Source organism: Mugil cephalus, chromosome 6 (assembly GCF_022458985.1).
Source record: "Mugil cephalus isolate CIBA_MC_2020 chromosome 6, CIBA_Mcephalus_1.1, whole genome shotgun sequence".
In the NCBI taxonomy this organism is placed as follows: Eukaryota; Metazoa; Chordata; class Actinopteri; order Mugiliformes; family Mugilidae; genus Mugil; species Mugil cephalus.
Genome location: NC_061775.1, coordinates 6,370,380 through 6,385,454, shown reverse-complemented (window position 1 = coordinate 6,385,454; position 15,075 = coordinate 6,370,380). Strand labels below are relative to the sequence as shown.

Genomic DNA, 15,075 nt, shown 5'->3' with positions numbered 1-15,075 from the left:
TCATGTGCCTGAGAGAACTTTTTATATGAGGTGTAATGAAAAAAACAAATCAAAATTCTCCAGCCAAATATTCTCTGCTTCTTTGAACTCGTAAACGAATGCTCTGCGCTCCTGAGTTGACTTTTTAGAGCGAGCTGGTCTTGAGTCATGACCTCAAGTCTTGTAGTGGGAATACGTCCTCCTGATTCTCTGGTGCAGGCGGAATTACTGAATGGCTGTCCACACACTGTGTTCAAAGTACAGTCGTAGCTCTCATCAGGTCATAAATGTCAGCTTGTGTGACGCGTGTTGTCCGAGCCTGAGGCTGCAAGGCCCATAAAATCTCAGTTTATCTTTCCCAGAGTCAACAGAGGCCGACGATTGTGGGAGACCGAGAAAGAGTGAGACAACAGGGCCTATTTGCATTAAATGAGTCAACATGTCAGTGTGAAAAGTACAATCTGTTCCTGTATTTTCTTTTCTCCCTCCACCACATCTACACACAGAAATGGGATCTATTTTAAGCCGGATCTGATAGAGACACACACGAGAACCCCTGCCACTCTATCTCTCTTTCATGATACACTTTGTTATCAATGGGATCCTGTTGCTGCCAAACTCATTCACTGCACACAGAGCGAAGGCCGGCCCGGTCAAGTTTCTCAAGTGGTGCTACAGCAGGCAATTTGTCTCCCTTTACCTAAAGTGTCTGGATGTATGGCAGACAAATCGGAGCTCTAATCCACCTCCTGGAAGGCAGAATATGAAGTTAAAGACAGACTCGCCCTTGGATTTGAATTTGTGGAACAAAATAACAAAAACGCTCAATGTCTGCATAAAACGCGTGTGAATTCTGTTCGCTTTAAAGCTCACGTCAGCTGTCACTACCTGCTGACACACATGGCAGTGTTAATGAAGGGTGCTGCCCTCGCAGACACGCCGCGCACGGTGACCAGCGGCAGCAGCTCCCTTTTTTAAATTGCAGCCTGCCAAAACATCACGGGGTGATGTAACAATGGCTCATAGAGAAGCTACTCTGCTTTGATTATGTGTCACCGCTGAGGCGTGTTTGGATATTTCCTTCTGTCTGTCTGTCTGTCATTCACACAGCCAACCAGCATGTTATGCTAATTGGACAGTGAAATATTTTCTCTTCTCTTCTCTTCTCTTCTCTTCTCTTCTCTTCTCTTCTCTTCTCTTCTCTTCTCTTCTCTTCTCTTCTCTTCTCTTCTCTTCTCTTCTCTTCTCTTCCGCTGACTTTAAATGTAACAACTCTCACCTGTTAAGCTTTGTATCCTTTTGCATGACTGCAGAAACAAACTTTCTTCTTAAGGTTTCTTCTGAGGTAAAAGTCACTATTTTGAGCACCCCAGCTCGTTACTTTGTGGTACAGTAACAGTATGAAGCAGTCTCAGTGTTTCCATCTCTCTAAAACAAAACTTGACTGTGGTAATAGGAGAGGAAACTCATCTCTCTGCAGTATAAATAACTACAAAAGTTTCTTCTTAAGCGTAGTTGTGTAAACTGTAACACGTGAAACTTCTAGGCAAACCTCCTGAGCTCTGCTGCCACCCAGTGGACTGAAATCGTTATTACACCAGGATGATTTCATTTAGGCGAAGTGCTGGGAATAGGTTTCCTTGTTGAAACCTTTAAATCACATTATATGAAACTGACAATGATAATTGTAGTTTTGTGCCTGTGTTTGTAGGGCAGAGTGGAAGAGCATGTGGATATCCACTCATGCCCACATGTCTGTGGCAGACGTAGACTTAATACTCTAATATATAATTAAGGCAATAGGTCTGCGGCATCTAATGTCAATACGCTATAAAGATAAGTCTGTGAAAATGCTAAGTAACCCAGGTCATATCCAGAACAGCACCGCCACCACCAACAGATGTTCCACGTTTGTCTTCTGGACTTTAAAGATAAGAAATCTTAACACTCCTGCATCCACCATACACTTAGACTAGACAATAGTGTTTTCAAGTTGGTGGAAAAACCATGTGGGAGGCCCATTTTCTTTTCAGCAAGACAGTGTTCCAGTGCATAAAACAAGGTTTTTATAGAAGAGTTTTGTCTCAGTCTGGTGCCTTGATTGGCCTGCCCACATCCCAGAGGCTTCGATCCCATCAAACACCCCTGGGATTAACAAGAAAGCAGACCAAGAGCCTGGCCTTATAACATCAGCCCTTCAGCTCACTAATGTTCTCGTGGCTGGGCAGGAAGAAATCTCTTCAGAAAGACTCCAGATTCTTGTGGAAAGCCTCCCCAGACAGGAGACAGAGAGTTACAGCATGTTGTCATTATTAGAGATGTTCCGCAGTCAAATACTGGAGATATGTTCACATAGTTGACATGTCCTTATGTTGTACTTTTTAAGTATTTTATGCAGTGTGTTTTTAATAAATAATCCTTCCTCCATTCTGCTATTCCATACTATATGTTGTTAATCTTGGTCTTTCAGGTCATGGCATATGTAAAACTAAGCTAAAACAATTGCTTTTTAAAACTCATTCAGCTTCAGTTCTAAATGACTGGTGGGGCTTTATTTGGAAAATCTGTAGTGGCGCCCACAATATTCACCTGCAATTAGACAATGTTGTTTACAACAACCACAACAACCTCTAATTGGATGTTGGATGAGTGGAGAAATTTCTTCAAGAGAACTTCAAAATCCTGTTGCTTGGTTTTAGCCCTTTTAACTAGATAGGCTGTATTCTTTGTCTTTATTCCTCTGCTTGATTTTTCTTTGGAGGAAATGCATGAGCCTCGCACACACATGCAAACGCAGACAGGAATGCTGGCATCGGCCACAGCGTACGTCATCATTTAACATTAAATATGAGGAAAGAAAAATCCCACTCGCGTCTATTATTTACAATGAAAACACTTTATTTCATCATGTTGTCAGTTTCAGTTCATTGAAAATAAACAGACCGGTAAAAAGGAAACTCATACAGTTTGAAATTCATATCATATTTCCTTCAGTACCTTCAGTTTGAACCAGTACAGATATCGATTGGGTGCCTTTTCAATCAAAAGTCCCTCGTGAGGATGTCGTCGTCGTTACACGTTCTATTCAGTGTTTACAGTAAATATGAACACAAAGAAATCACAAGTCTACAGCAGAGTTGTGCCGCACTGGCATGTCGAGCGGTTAAGATAAACTACCCAAGAATCACTTGCATGCACGCTTTATTGTCTACATAGCCGGGGTTAAAAGATAGCGTTACAGGACACCAAAGCACTGAGAGGAAAAACCAAAAATCTAAGACTGTGCAACTCTGTTCAATAACAAAGATCTATGTCAAAAGCTTTGCGTTACACATTGTTACAGAGGTTATCCTTCAGTATGTGCTCCTAGGACATACAAAATAGTCAGCTATTAGAAAGCACATGGCACATATAACAGCTAGGAACTCTTCAAGTGATATAAGAGCGATAATATAATAATAATAAAGGTAATAATAACAGAGCAATAGGTGCAATCCTTCTTCTATATCTCTTTCAAATCCGCCCTGTATTTTACATACAGAGCAGTTAGGTCGGTGTGATGAATTAACTGTACATGGCACTTCAGTAACACTGTTTAGCAGATGGTTCTGAATAAATAGAGAAGGAAATAAATACAGGTTTTATTTTTGCTCATTCTCAGACAAAGAATTCAGTTCGGAGCTTGCTCTCGACAGATGGATGTGCACCGCGCAAACACACACACACTCAGGGAAACGGGCGTTGCTCACCTTTATATCGTCAAGAGGAACATTTCTGAGGACGGACAATATTACCAACAGCTCATAACTGTGTAAACAGATCATGAACTGTGATCTACCGCATCTGTTTCCTCCACTAGGCTCACCTCTCATTCATCTTCCATTCCTCTCTCTCTCTCTCTTTTTTTTATCCCTCTGCTCTGTGCAAGCTTTTAATTAATCCAAACTCTCTGTGAGAACAAGGAAAATTAAATCCAAGATGAATCTCAGTGTTTGTCTTCAACTCTTCGCACTAGACATGAAAAATGATACGAAGCCCTCAGCTGTAATCCATCCTTGTCTCGTGTGTGGCTCTGAGACGAGAGCGCTGCCTCACCAATGCGCAATGAGCAAGCCCATCATCACGGATACTCTGATGACGGGCTCCGAGAAATCTGGACTGTACAAGGGAATGAAATGCAGGATGATGGTGTGGCTAACAGAAAAACCCATCAGAGTGACACAAGCTAGACGCCTCACTAAGGTAACTTTAAATGAGAGGAGGGTGCCATGCTCTTGAGAATACATTTTCAAAAAGTTTGCTGTCTGAGTAAGTGGCGTGATGTGTTTGTTTCCACCCTTTTTCGCGGACGGGCGTCAGAGTTTGGACGTGGTTGCCCGGGGAAACGAGGCACCGGCCCTTCCTAAACGCACGTTTTGTTGAGGTCGACTTTCACCGGCAGCGGCCCCGCTTCCTGGATCTCCTCCGATTGCTTGACGGTGACAGCGATCACAGGGCTCAGGTGGTACGGGTTGACTTTGTGGGCGTTGTCCAGGAACTCTTTATCTCCGTTGATGCTCAGCTAAAAAAGAAAGAGGTGAGCCAACAGGCACAAGTTCACTCACACAAACATCCATCTGCAGCTGAATAAAAGAAATGCTGGATGTGAAAACTTCTATGTGCCAGCGCAAACTGACAGTTCTTGTAATGAGTTTTCCCACTATTTTTTCAAACCTCTAGGAGGCAAGAGGATGCGCACATCTGTTGCCCCGGTAACCAAGAGTCTTTGAGGTAGATACAAAGAGGAGTGATGGGCAGAGACAGTTAGAGATATAAAGGAGGAGATTTATAGTTTTATATATATATAACGGTGTTGCAATGTACAGTAACCAACCAAATGACTTTCACCAAAGTGAACAAACCATGCAGTAGTATTACTTTTTCAGTTACAATGCGGTAGCACAGTATTTCAACAAGGCTGAGCCAGGTTTGATAATGCGCACCAGTGAAATGAGAAACTCCAAATGGCTGCAAAAGGATTTAATAAAGGGAAGAGCGTTCTCAGACATGTATGCTGATAAGAATCAAATATTAGAGTAATTCCACTCCCGGAAATTTCTGCCAGAATCTGAGTAAATGCGTTTAAATTTAAAGGGGTCCACGAAGCTGCACATGCGCCATTTTTAAAGGGAAGTATAAAAAAAAGAAAAGAAGTGATGAATATTGTCATTCTCAATGTGTACCTGTGTCTTGATGTGCTGCTCCGGAGCAGTGACGAGGCTGGCACAACTGAGCCACAACATGACCATGATGGACAGGAAGAGACAAGCGGCCAGAATCCACCGTGGAAGGCCCGAGCGTCTGGAGAGTGACAGATCAGCGTGAGAACAGGAGGAGACACGGGCGAGAATGAGGCGGATTCACTTAATAGACACATTTACCGCAAACACCGCTTCAGCTGTCTTTGCGGTTTCCTGCAGCCTACACCGGTGTGCAGTGTTAAATTTAGATTTTTGTCGAGGTAATGCAGTTGAACGTTGGGGCTTATCTGTGAGCGTGAGTGAAAAAGTGAATTAAAAAGCAGAGATGTTATGTGTGGTGAGTCTAAAGTGAGTTACGAATCTCTGGAAGTTGATTTTCACGGCAACATTAAACTGCAACTGATTGCCAGTAATGTAAAGCACATTTTATAAGAAACGTTAAGCCTTTCACACTCTCAGCGTGGTAACTGCAGCTGCAGCTCACCTTGACATGCAGCCGAGGAAGTCGTGCTCAGCCGCGGGGTCCTCTGCGTGCTGGGCGGCGTGCTTCCCTTTGCCTGCTGCTTTGGGTGCTCCCTTTTCTCCGTGCCCCCTCACACCTGCCACATAATTAAAAAGTAATGGGCAATAATTAGCTTAGGACAACTAATGATGGGATATTGCGGCAACGCGTGCACACGAGTACACGATGTTCTCACCGTGGGGTCTCTGGGTGTGAGAGTGGACCTGTGGCCAGGGTTTGTCGGCCACGCTGGATCGAGGAGCCTGCAGCTCGGGCAGAGAGTACTCCATCTCTGGCTGGCTCTGACGAAAGAAACAAACATTAAAAAAAAAAAGAGAAGAGAAAATAAAAGAAAATAAAAGTTCAGCCATCACTTAAGTTCTCCAGCTGACAAGAAAGGATCGCTGCAACGCGGGGAGGTTGAACCACGGAGGAGCTCCATGTAACATTAGTTAAGCAGCTATGCAGAGGAGAACAGAGAGAAACACAGCAGGAGGCAAACGAATGACGAATGTTCGAGTTGATGTTAAAACAACCTTTTTTTAAGTAGCTTTAGAAGTGCTCAAAGGAATATTTTGATACCCTTTTCAGTGGTGGGTAGAGCGTGTTGACCGTGAAGTGATCGTGCCACATGCCAAAGTGTCCTTGAGCAAGACAATGAACCCCCGGTTTCTCCCTGCACCAGCGCTGGTGTATGTGCCAGTGTGAGTGATTGGGTACATATGTCTGTGACTGCAAAAGTACCTCAATAGGTCGAAAGGCGCTACATAAAAACAAGACCTTTTACCAGTCTCTAATTGAGACTGACAGCCAGACCAATATGAAAATGGTTTGAGCCTAACTAAACTGTGTGTGTCTGCGTCAGGCTGCATCGTGCTGTGTGTCATTGCTCTGGTCTAGGTGGGTGCTACACGTCTAAGTAACATCCACATGAATGCCAGGTCCAAAAGTTTTCCAGCAGAACAGTGAATTGTCACACGACGGTCAATGTTATTTACTTCTCCCGTCATAATGTTGTGGCTTATTGGTGTACAGTTTAGCGAACGCCTTGTTCCAGGACAGCATCTTATGAAAGAGGCTTTTAGAACGACTGCTACACAAAGAGAGCCTGCCATCACTGTTGTGTGTCGTGTTATGTGTGCAGTGTTTCTAGTTCCCCTGGAGAACTCATTAAAAGAGGATTTTGGTTCCCTACTGCTGACCCTCCCTCCACTGCAACAGCAGCTGTAGTCAGATGTAACAATCGCTGGCCTCAGCAACAACAACACGCTCACACACCTATTTAAAACAATGTATTCCCATCCTGCGGCGTCATCCTCCCACATATTTATCGATTCTGACACTTAACGGGATCAAAAGGATTTGAAATCTCTATGAATGTGTGGCTTCATTGTTGTTTCATTCACCGCTTCAGTTAGAAAATGAGTTAGTCTGTTAGCGGTTTTCAGCATACAGTACTGGAGTCACGGTGGAGACACGGCTGGTTAGTTTGCCTCTAAAAAACTCTTGAAATCCTCCCCAAACAAAGAAGTTATTTCCCAACCAGGCTTATTACCCCATTGTGAGCCATGTTTTCTGAAAGAGTGCATTGAAACCAGATGCAGCGCCAGTGTAAGGCTTAGGGAGAGACGAGGGTCGATGAGAGGGATATGATTCTGATTTGAAAGAGCGGAGTCAGATCTGCATCTGTCATTCATTATGAGAGGGAGGAGCTCCAGCTCATAGACAGAGAGGAAGAAGCAGTTTAGAAAAGTCTCAGTCACAGTTTAAGGCCCAGGAGTGCAGATACAAAGAGATAGAAGACAATGTGCACTTTTTGGTCTGTTAATGGAAACAATGATTAGATTATTGATTAGAAATATTAATGATAGCATGTAATGAAAACAACTTTGACATATATTTGTATCACCATGCTGAGGAGGAAAATGGTAAATCAAAACTAAAATATAACATAATGCCAATGGATTTATTTTAATGGTATCATGGTTAAGATTTTGTGTACTTGGAGGCATTAAACACATACACTACAACATCCAGTTGCTTCATCGCCATAGGAACAAATGTGCATTAGACAGCCACTGAAAATATTCTCCTTCAAATACAATGCCGACTCATTTCCTTTTTGTGAGATAACCTTTTCTAAGTTGGACAAACAAACAAACATATCTTAATGATGCGTATATTCAGTGTTGACTTATGGTCTCATGGCTGCAAACATCACACGTAGCCCTCTCATACTCCACATTTTCATTTGTTAATTTATTCTCGTTTGCATTTATTCATTAGTCCAGTTAACAGCTACAAGGACAAAGGACAGTGAAGACCTCTCTCCAACAATGAATGCCCAGCGCTTAGGACACCTCTGCCTCAATGAACAGGGGTCACGTCACTTTTTTTTTTGGGTGATCATTTGAACTACTTTCAGTGCAAGATGCGAAATAGCAGATATTGTTGTCAATCAATGGGGTATTATTATGTGTCACTGTAGTAGCCACTTAGAGCTGCCCCTTGTGACTCGATCACTTAGGATACATGTTAACATGTCTGAACAGGGCCCAAGACCATACTTTAAAGAGGACTACATACTATACGTGTGTCTTCTGCTAATGCGTTAGGCCAGTTAAGTCCCTTGTGCCTAGATGACTAAACAATACTGAAATACGTGACTTATATAGCATAAAAACTCTGACTCACACTCCCTGCACACACTGTTAGATCACCAGTTCTCTCTATTGTGTTCGGGCTTTTTTCTTTCCTTAACATTCATTCTGCTGGAATAATTACTGCAACAATCAGGAACAAATGGGGCTGCGACTTCTCTCTTCTTATTTAGCTGTGCACTCGGTTTAATTCAGCAGGCCACCTCACCAGCACAGCCCAGCTCAGCTGGAGGAGGTCTTTAATCGAGTCGCATTTGTCGCGAACGCTCTCACGGTGCAGCACTGTCACGGGCTGAGCAGCCGAGATAAGGCGGCGTTGGTGAGAAGGCAATGACTGGGGTAAACGGCTGCGTTATGCCGCTATTTCCCTCAAGATTACAAGTTTTCCCAGTCAGCGGGGGGTAGACGGCAGATGTGAAAGTGACTTACTCCACCCTCTTACGCTGCCGCCGCTGCCTGCTCACTGGTAGCTGTTTGCGATGCATGAGGCTGCATGCTCGCCCTCGCTACACGAGGTCACACAAAAGGCGCACAGATGGGCGCGTACAGACAGTCGCCTCGTTACGGATGTCCACATAATTTGTATGTCGGGCAGCATTGGCTTGTTTTCCCCTCTCTCTGCTGTCCCTCGACTTAGCTGGGCTTTTTTTTCTGTTGTTTCAACACTTGCGAGTCAATCTGTCAAGTTGGTGGCAGTTTGCCAGCTGCCCGCTAAACACAGGCCTGATAGTCTTCTCTCTGACTGCTTTCTGTCGCGGCCCCAGTCTGCATGTCACCACCACAAAGAGCAAGCATCCATCACCAAGTCCAAAAAAATTATGGTAATATAACATTCTGCATATCTCTCTCTCTATATACATATATATATATATGTAATGTGGAGCATTGTAGATCAGCCTGCACACAGATTGTTCCAGCTAATGGCGATTTTCAACACGTAAGAGAGTCCTCTGTCATACAGAGGCCGATGTCTATGGGTTGGTGTGCATAAATACTATCATTTCCATTTGAAGCCTTTAATTATGTGGCTAAAATTGCTCTTGAAGTCACATATCCGAAAGGGAAAACACTTGACAGATGCAGGTTTCTGAATTTGGAGGATATTGTTGTGTAGTCCGTGCGGTTAGACAGTCCAAATCTTATTTTAGCTTTAATGTATAGGTGGCTTACTGCGCTGACTAAAGCATAACATTCACACTGACGGCTGGGAAGCGCTACAACAGCGAATGAAAGGCTGCTTGCTGTGGGTTATCAGGCCGTGGTATGAAAAGGGTGTCTAGCTCATTCAGTTCTCCTCTTCAAATGCAAGAAATTCCATGTGAGTATTTATTTGCCACATCCAGAACTTTATTTTTTAAGTCCAGCCTCTTGAATCTTGCACCCGTCTTGAGTTCGAGACAGCTAGACTTGCGATAGTTATTAAATATGCAACGTGCTGAGGGCTGTGACATGATTCAAAGGGACATTTATAAACAATTTAAGTGCTGTGAGGAATAAATAAATAAAAAAAAGTCATTTGTCGCTGTTTGAGTTGAGCCACCTTTTCCTCACCCCGCTGTGTGCCCTTGCTCACTCAACCTTCACAGGCACTCTGGCTTGAAAATGGGCCGTGAGTTCTGTTGGCGGGGAACCAAGCTTCATAGCAATGTATGGCAGCAGATATATTTCACAATCTTAAAATGAGGCAGAGGTGAGCTCCACCAATAATCCATAAGGGTCTGCTGGCTCGCTTTTAACCTGCTATTAAAAACACATGACCTGGAAAATCACTGCTGGTTTTAATGTCATGATTTTGCACCATAATGGGTCAGTGGAGTGTGTACACAGTATGTAATATGAAAAAGACATTTGGTGTGTTTTGCAGCAAAAGGTCTATGTAGAGGTGAGGTATATTAAAATCCCTTAAAGAACATATGAATTTTGAACAGATTCTGTTTCAGGCAACATAGAAAAAGACTTTAAAAATGGAGCCATGTTCGTGGTGTAAAACAAAACTTTGTGTGTTTCTGCCAACTTTGAAATGCTTGAAACTTTTCTTATACTTGTTTGTTTTGAGTTTGAAACTGTCTGCCAGTTGCTCTACCGTTTGCACGCTCTTCTTGTGTTCTTTCCGAGCGCTCTGCTCCAACAGTCCAACGCCACACAGCTGAGGTTAATTGGCTTGACTCTAAAGCGTCAGCAGGTGTGACTGGTTGTCTACCTCCAAATCCAGCCTGACGTTGATTGGTGACCTGTGTGACCTCTCGCCCAGTGTCACACGAGATACTCTCTTGCACCTCCAGTCAGTGTAATTGTGTTTTTGTTTTTGTTTTTTTTGTTTCTTTTTCAGTTCAGCGTAACTGCACTGGCACTTTTCTGTTAATTATTACACAACTACTGTTGCTGCTGACAGAAACACAAAACACAAAACATGAATATAGCTGTAACCCGTTCTCTATAAATAATAAACCTAGAATGGACGGATCAGAGATCAATATTCTTTTCTGTGAATGATTACTGCTTACGTACCGGAGGCCTACCTATCCTGCACTTATGCTGCCTTCAAATGTAGTTGTAGTTTTCACATGTGGTACTAACAAACTCGGAATTTAAACATTTGTTAAAGTCCAATCCACAAACTGCATGTAATAGTATTTCCAAAAATGATGGCGGTGGAGGGTAAGTTAATCTATTGTAATGAAGTATTATAGAGTTCCTAACAGCCTCATACTTTCATGATGCCTTTACACGTCTTACATAAAACTACCTGGTTGTTAACTCCCTAAACTAATCTGGATGTCAACAGCTGCCTAGCGGAGGTGTTGTGTATCCTACGGTTAAATCATTTTGACTCTTCCCTCGTCAGGACCATGAGTTCCATTTACAGGGCAGCAAGTCTTACCTGGAAAACCACAACCTTGCCGTCATCAGCCTGCAGGTAGAAGGTCCAGGTGGAGGAGATGAAGCTCTGAGCAGAGCTGACAATGTCATTGCACCAACTGGACACGGCCTCCATCACAGAAGGGGGCTTTGGACGGAGAGTCATGGCCCTCAGCTGCAGGAAAGAAGGCAGGGCGCTCTATTAGTAGAGAAAGTCCTGACTGTATTTGTATGTGTACGCACTCGTGTTTGTATTATTAATATTCAGACGTCCTACATCACACTGGCGCTTTTGGCTGCATTTATTATGTGTGTGTGTGTGTGTGTGTGTTCAGCTGGTGGCCTTTCTCACCTTCCTCCTCTTGATCTCAGGTTCAGAAGGCTGGCTGGCACAGCCGGTGCAGCAGGCCTCCTGCTCCAGTAGCTTGATATATGCCTCTTGGCAGGCTGGAGAGAGAGAAGGGCACAAAGAGGGACAGGCGTGAAGCATGGTGATACAGGAAGAGAGGCAAAAAGGTATAGAGTCCAGATGAAAGAAGAGAAACGGAAAGAGGCTGGGAGGCACAGGAGAAGTAACAAAACAGGCACGAGCTGTTAATGTGGAAACAAAGGTAAAGATGTGTGGGAGACGTTGAATGTGCCAGCCCCCCCCGCGGAGACCATTCGCTCCACGTTTCCATTACTGAAACGGGGAGCAAGGGGGCATCTGCTGTCTGGACGGCAAATCACATCATTGATTTCCTATATGACAGTTCAAACAGGCAGCCTCAAACACCTAGAAAATACCCAGTGAGTCTGCCAGCTTCCTGGAAACACTGCAGTGTTTACCAGATCTATAGCAATCAACACTTTGACGTTGGTCTGCAGCATAAATGGAAGCCCTGTGAACATGGGCCGACGCACCTGCAAACCTTAAATCCAAATATGTGTTGTATTCTGTCCAATGTAAATAAATTAATGTACACCTTTAAGTTTATGTCAGACAGAGTCATATCATTCATGTTGGGGACAGTGAGACCCCTAAACTCCAACACCAGACCAACAGACAGATCGACACACTGACTCACCTCCCTGACACTCCTCCCTGCTGGTATTAAAGCCGGCGTTGCCATTGACAAACTGGCAAATGGAGTAGAGGCGACAGCCACGGTGACAGGCGTTCATTATGGAGTCCTACCGGCCAGACAGAGAGAAGGAAGGAAGGGGGACAAAATTAGAAATGTGTCCTGTAGCCTCATAGATACACTCCAGATAACCTTGTTAGGGAATGTGACAGAAATGGGTCATGGCACCTCGTAATGACACGGTGAGGCTGGTGCGGCCTGTCATAAACAGTTTATGAGACGCTTTCAGTCAAAACCTAAATGGTAATGTTGCGTAAAACTTGGGCAGAATGATGTGGTGGTGAGAATGGAAGACGCACATTACTGCCCTTCCTCTCGCCATAATGTCTTCATTTTCTTTGCATAGAAACGGCGCCCTCTGGTGACCTCTCAGAGAACATGAGAGACAAAGAGATTCCCTGACCGCGACCACGAACGGTTCATTACAGCTTTGAGCTTTCCATCATCCTCACTGCGCTCCTTTGTTGGTTCAGAGGCAGCGGGGGGATGTGTTTATCTCAAACCATGGAGCCTTGCTGTTTGAGGGCGAATGCTTCTAAAACATCAAATCATTGTCCAGCACGATGGCTCAAAACTCGACGCGCAAACACAACCTGCTCGTCCCCATCACAGTCTTCAAACCAGGTGACTGTGATCCGCTTTGCAGTTCTTCGGCTCCTGCTGCCCTGCAGGATGTCTGAACCACACCTGAAGGCAGCAGAGGAGGAGGGGGGAGAGGAGGAGGAGGAGGAGGAGGTAGTGGTGGTGGAAGGAAAAACATCCCATAGCTCTATGCTGGAAATCAATGCTCTAAAGCACAGAGCCTCACAGAAAAGCCCTTATCCCCAGCCGTTATCTCTGGTCCTGCTCCAGTCCAGCCTGGCCTCATCTGCGCAGGAGGAGGACGCTGTGTGAACTGTCACTAAACGTTTAAAGACAGTCCCCCTGCTCATATCCTCCACTACACGTCTGATCTTAAACGCACATTAAGAAACGGTCGATTATTGGCGCAGTTTATTGCAAGCGCATCTCGGAATCCAATTAACTTCTTGGATTAGCCTTTAAGATGCATGCGAAAATTAGGTGCATCCATTTTTTTTCGGCCTAATTGTGCGCCCTGGCGTCCGAGAAGATGGAGCGAAAAAAATATCGAATCGTCTTTACGCACAGATCCATATTTATTTCGGATAACAAGATTTTGTTTTCGACGAGTCTAAATCTATTGTGTTGGTCTGGATTTCGTTGCACAAATGTACAAGAGCAGGATGTAGCTGTCCGCTGGCTGCGGATAACGCGCCTTCTGCAGAGACCCTACAGCACACGGGAATAACTTACTTTAGCGGGGCTTTTGTTTTTGATGGTGAGCCCGCATTGCTTTTTGCAGTAATTGATGTCGCCCAGTTGGTTGTCAAACAGATCCGAGGACGCCGCCGCGAGCCCAGCGAGGAGCACCGAGAGCAGGGCCGAGAAGCCGCACATCCTGCCGCCGAGCCGGAGCATCTCAAACCCTGAAGAGAGGAGCGGAGAGTCGAGCTTCAAACGGCACTGAGCTGCTCCAGTGTGTGGCGGATGATGAAGATGCTGCTGCTGCTGCTGCTGCTGCCTCAGCCCGGGTCCTGTCTGCTGCTCCGCTGATCTGCTTCTGCTTGTGGCGTCACACGCATCATCATCATCATCATCACGCACGCACCAGTCTCCACTCAAACACACAGACATCCTGCAGAGCTGCCTTCACTGCAGCGCGTAATGTGGCAGAGACGATGCTGGTGGCAGGTGGGCCGTTTGTTGCAGTATTGACAGCTCATTCACCACTTCTTATCAGATGGACGTGAACACATGAGGGTTTTGGCGAAAGGAGAAATAACCTGCGGAGTGTTTGTTTTATTTCGTCACGGTTTCAGTGGTTGCTCTGCGATGGGCATTCACTCTCACTTCGCTTGTAAAAGTGAACTGCAGGATGAAGATGATGACTGTGAAACGAACACGATACAATATGGACCATGAGGAGGAGTTGTCAGATCCTTTATTGAAGAAAATATGTTTCAGTTATTTGCTAAACTAAAAGTACATATTGGCAAAGTGTAAAGTATTTAATGAAGCCTTCATCACCCAGAAAGGTCCCTTAGAAGATTCCAGAGCAATATTACTATTCATGATATTCATGACGATGACCATAGTGTTAAGTCAACCTCCATCACTTTTCCATTTATTCCATTTCCAAGTTACTTTGGCTTGCAAATGGAGAATATATCCACTCGCTGTGCGTTTAAAATATTATTATGTACATTTTCAAACCATTTCTGTCTATATTTAGTAATGCCTTGCAAAATACATAAAGTCTTATCTTTTGTAGTTATATATTAGTACTTTATATCTATTTAATGAATCAGTTGAATCTATCATAAGGAAGACCATTTTAACAGCAACTCCTTTATTTATTTTTCATTTCTGCATAAAAAAAAACACAACAGACCTTTTTTTCACCCCCAAGTGTTTTTTTTTCTAGAGGTATACAAACGTCCTTTTCTGAGGATCATCTGTGAGTAGAGGGGACTCTAACTTCAATGTCACAACAATACATTTCGTGGCCACACATAAAGCAATATCTATCAATTTCATTTGGAATTTCATCAGGTCCATTGATTTTCTGGAGGTTACCGAGACGACACAATTCTGGATCTCAAGGGAGGACAATGTGCATAATCACAGAGGTCATACCATAATACTCTTGC

General features: G+C 44.1%; 1 protein-coding gene across 1 annotated transcript; it reads right to left on the bottom strand.

The window, feature by feature from the left end:
• Window positions 1–2,854: 2,854 nt before the first annotated feature.
• tmem59l (transmembrane protein 59-like) lies at window positions 2,855–14,074 on the bottom strand. Its single transcript, XM_047587399.1, has 8 exons — window positions 13,679–14,074; window positions 12,308–12,413; window positions 11,593–11,687; window positions 11,263–11,415; window positions 5,918–6,023; window positions 5,704–5,818; window positions 5,202–5,319; window positions 2,855–4,540 (listed from the first exon to the last, which is right to left on the bottom strand). Exons 1-8 carry the CDS (start codon window positions 14,057–14,059, stop codon window positions 4,382–4,384), a joined length of 1,233 nt encoding a protein of 410 aa, XP_047443355.1. The 5' UTR covers window positions 14,060–14,074; the 3' UTR covers window positions 2,855–4,381.
• Between the last annotated feature and the right edge of the window lie 1,001 nt (window positions 14,075–15,075).